The 4,379-nt window shown below is 39.1% G+C and overlaps 1 protein-coding gene across 1 annotated transcript; it reads left to right on the top strand.

Annotated features, from left to right (window-relative positions):
- The first annotated feature begins 779 nt into the window (after positions 1-779).
- Positions 780-3,704, top strand: LOC105383934 (uncharacterized protein K02A2.6-like). Its single transcript, XM_038114316.2, has one exon. It carries the CDS (start codon positions 780-782, stop codon positions 3,702-3,704), a length of 2,925 nt encoding a protein of 974 aa, XP_037970244.2.
- The last annotated feature ends 675 nt before the right edge of the window (positions 3,705-4,379 follow it).

Below are 4,379 nucleotides of genomic sequence, written 5' to 3'. Positions count from 1 at the left end.
TTGCGATGGGCATTAAATTGCGATGGGCATTAAATTGCGATGGGCATTAAATTGCGATGGGCATTAAATTGCGATGGGAATTAAATTGCGATGGGCATTAAATTGCGTTGGGCATTAAATTGCGATGGGTCTTATTTATGAATATTTGATAATCAGAGTTAATCTTAGTCAAAATTGGGACTGATAATCAAAATTATTTAATTAAGTACTGTAACTTATAGCTAAATTGTGTTAGCATTAAGTCGGGTTGTTAAGATTTCATATAGTATAGCTTAAGATCATCATGTAACAATTTATGTTACTTGTCTGCAGGTAGGCCAAAATGGCACTGTACAACTTAGAGAGGTTCGAATGTGAAGGAGATGTAAGTTCAGTCTCTGTCCGCTGGGAACGATGGAAAAGGAGCTTAAACATCTACCTCGAGGCAGCAGGAATAGAAACTCAAGCCAAGAAGAGAGCTAGTCTGCTTCATTTTGGTGGAGTGGAGCTACAGGAAATATTTTATAACATTCCGGGAGCCAATGCAACAGAAGGGGATCTCTTTGAAATTGCAATAAACAAATTAGACAATTATTTTGCACCAAAGCAAAGTAAAGTGTATGAGCGACATATATTCCGACTTTTAAGACAGGAATCAGGTGAAAAATAAAAGATACCAAACAACAAATAACATAGAAGAAACTGCAAATATTACAACAGATGATGGAGGAATAGACTACATTTTCAATATTGGAGATGATGCTAAAGTTACTTGCAATATTGGTGGAGTAAATGTAGAGATGCTTATAGATTCTGGCTGCAAGCACAATCTAATAACGGACCAAACCTGGAATAAATTGAAGAAGAATAAGGTACAAGTTTGCAATCAAGAGGCGAATCCTGCTAAAACTTTTGTGGCTTATGGGAGTGCGACACCACTCAAGCTTATGGGAGCATTTGATGCTGATATCAAATTAGCCGGAACATCACTGAATACGACATTTTATGTGATTAAAAATGGTACACGGGATTTGCTGGGCCGTGTAACAGCGACTTCGCTAGGTGTACTCCAGATCAATGTTAATTGCAATCAGATTGAGGTTGAGGCCTTTCCAAAATTCAAAGACGTTTTAGTCACCATTCCGATTGACGAAACAGTGAAGCCAGTTATCCAGCCGTACCGGAGGATCCCCATCCCTTTAGAAGAAAAAGTAGAAATGAAACTAAATGAATTGCTAAAAAAAGACATAATAGAAGTGGTCAAAGGTCCTTCTAACTGGATCTCACCCATAGTTCCGGTGCTAAAGGAGACTGGAGAAATCCGACTATGTGTTGATATGCGTCGCGCAAATGCTGCTATCCAACGTGAGAACCACCCATTACCGACTATGGATGAACTTTTACCAAAAGTGAGAGACGCTAAAATATTCAGCAAGCTAGATATAAAAGATGCGTTCCATCACATAGAGCTACATCCAGACTCAAGGCATATTACAACTTTCATAACAAGCAAAGGGTTATTTCGGTACAAAAGAATGATGTTTGGCATCTCGTGTGCCCCAGAAATTTTCCAAAAAACCCTCGAACGAATCCTGTTATGCTGTGAAGGTGTAATTAATTTCATCGATGATATTCTGATATTCGCAAAGAACCTAGATGAACATGATCTAAGACTAAAAAAAGTCATAGTGGTGCTAGAGGATCACCAAGTGATGCTCAGAGATGAAAAATGTATCTTCAGAGTCAAGAAAGTCCACTTTCTCGGTCATGAGCTGTCAGAAAATGGCGTTAGACCACTTGATAAGTATATCTCAGCAATAAAAGAATTCAGAGCTCCTACGAATATTTCTGAATTGCAAAGTTTTATGGGTTTAGTTAACTATGTAGGAAAATGGATCCCACATTTGGCAACAACAACTGAACCACTCATAGGACTACTACGCAAAAGAACGGGGAGAAACACTGACATACAAGATGATTGGAAAGAACCACAGAAGAAAGCTTTTGATGACCTTAAAGTGGCACTCATGAAGGTACCAAATTTAGGTTACTACAACCCCCATGACAAGACAGTAGTGATCGCAGATGCGAGTCCAGTGGGGTTGGGTGCGGTACTCGTGCAAATTAACAACAATGGACCTAGAATCATCGCCTTTGGTAATAAAACCCTAAGCAGCTGTGAACGTCGTTATTGTCAGACAGAAAAAGAGGCTCTGGCATTAGTATGGGCGGTGGAACATTTTAACATGTTTCTTTATGGCAAAGACTTTGAACTTATAACTGACCACAAGCCACTGGAAGTGATCTTTGGGGAAAAAGCAAAACCATGCGCCCGCATCGAAAGGTGGGTGTTGAGATTACAATCTTATAACTTTAAGGTGAATTATAGGCCTGGAAAAACAAAAATAGCAGACCCCTTGTCTAGGCTGTGTAAAATAGCGACAAAACCAAAGGCTATATTTGAAGATCATGTGCAAGCAGTTACCGAATCTGCGCGGCCTGTAGCCATTCCATTGCAGGAAATTACTGAGAATTCCCTCAAAGACCCAGAAATCCAGAAGGTAAAGGAGGGACTGTACAAGGACAACTGGGATGACAATATTAAAGGTTACAAAATTTTTCAAAATGAATTATGCTTCAATGGTGACGTCCTTCTCAGAGGAACAAAAATTGTGATACCAACTAACCTACGTCAAAGAGTTTTGGAAGCCGCGCACGAAGGCCATCCCGGCATAGTCGCTATGAAGGGCAGATTACGAACTAAAGTATGGTGGCCCAAATGTGATAAAGATGCTGAAAATATCTGCAAAGCTTGCAAAGGATGCATCCTGGTCTCAGCTCCCAGCCCCCCGAACCCTTTGAAAAGAAGGGATCTGCCATCCGAACCATGGGTTGATATAGCAATCGATCTTATGGGCCCGTTGCCAAGTGGTGATTATATCCTGGTGGTGGTAGATTATTACAGCAGGTACAAAGAAGTGAAAATATGCAGAACCATAACAAGCGCTGAAATGATTGGACTGCTGAAGGATATTTTCAGTAGACTTGGTAATCATGTTTCCATTACCGCTGATAATGGAAGACAATTCTGTAGCGAGGATTTCAAGAGTTTTTGCCTAGAGAGGAACATTAAACTCTATAATACTATACCCTACTGTCCTCAACAGAATGGCGAAGTTGAGCGTCAAAACAGGGACATCCTGAAACGGCTTAAGATTTCCCAAGTGGAGAAAAAGAACTGGAAAGAGGCACTTCGTGAGTATATGATCATGTACAACAGTACACCTCACACAGTTACAGGGAAAACACCCTCAGAATTGTTTTTCCGGCGACAATTTCGGGACAAGCTGCCAATGATCCAGGATATATATTATAACTCAGAGGATTTAGAGATGAGGGATAGAGATAAGGAACAGAAGGAAAAAGGAAAGGAATATGCCGATAAGAAGAGAAAGGCTACAAACTGTGAATTGGAGATAGGAGACAAAGTATACGTGAAGAGTATGACAAAACAGAATAAATTCAGCTTAAACTATGAACCTGATACCCACACGGTGGAGGCAAATAAAGGAGGGGACATCAGTCTTCGTAATGACGAAACTGGCCAACAAATAAGGCGGAACATAGTACACTTAAAACGAGTTGAAGGACAATGGAAGGCGATACAAAATGAGAATGATACGGATGAAACTGAACGTAATGAAGAACAACCAAATGTTGATTAATTACTTACTGAGGATAAGATACTGAGTTACATACAACATGGTTAGGCTTTAATTATACATAAATAAAAATACCATGAATGTATGTGGAGCTTTGAAATTGTGAATTAGTTCAAGTTTAGTTATGATGATTAACAAATGTTGTGTTCTTAATAATATATACTTTATGGAAACTTCTTAGTTATTGTTGTACTGATGATTAATAAAATGTTGGTGATTTTAACATACTTGATAAGTATTTCATTTACTATACTAGTTACCCATGGATGAGTTGCACAATTAAAATCAAAATAAAATGATAAGGGAGGGATGTAGTGTTTACATAATCTGCATGGCTAGTTACTCTGTGAACTCTGTCGTCTCAAGTGACGTATGCGCGGGTTGCGCGGGGCGGGAAACAATGGTTGACTGACCGCCGCGGGTGGAAAGACGCATATGTTCGCTGTGAGCCGATATCTTAGTAAATACATATCTTATACTTATCTCAGTGATATAAAGTGAATACTACACGTACATTGTATGAGGTTGTCAAGAAATTTGTCTAGATTTAAAGAATTGGTGAGAAGAAGTTTTCTAGTTATACTAAGTATTGGAAATGAGAACTTTATAAGAACTTGGATAGTACTGAAGTAATTTTTCGAAGACTGAACGCGGGGAGAGATGAGCGGATATTAAAGG

Source organism: Plutella xylostella, chromosome 12, assembly GCF_932276165.1.
Source record: "Plutella xylostella chromosome 12, ilPluXylo3.1, whole genome shotgun sequence".
NCBI classification, from domain to species: Eukaryota; Metazoa; Arthropoda; class Insecta; order Lepidoptera; family Plutellidae; genus Plutella; species Plutella xylostella.
This window is presented reverse-complemented; position numbering and strand designations above follow the sequence as displayed.

Coding starts and splice junctions, on each gene's coding strand:
- LOC105383934 (XM_038114316.2), top strand. CDS start 780: ATGCTTATAGATTCTGGCTGCAAGCACAATCTAATAACGGACCAAACC.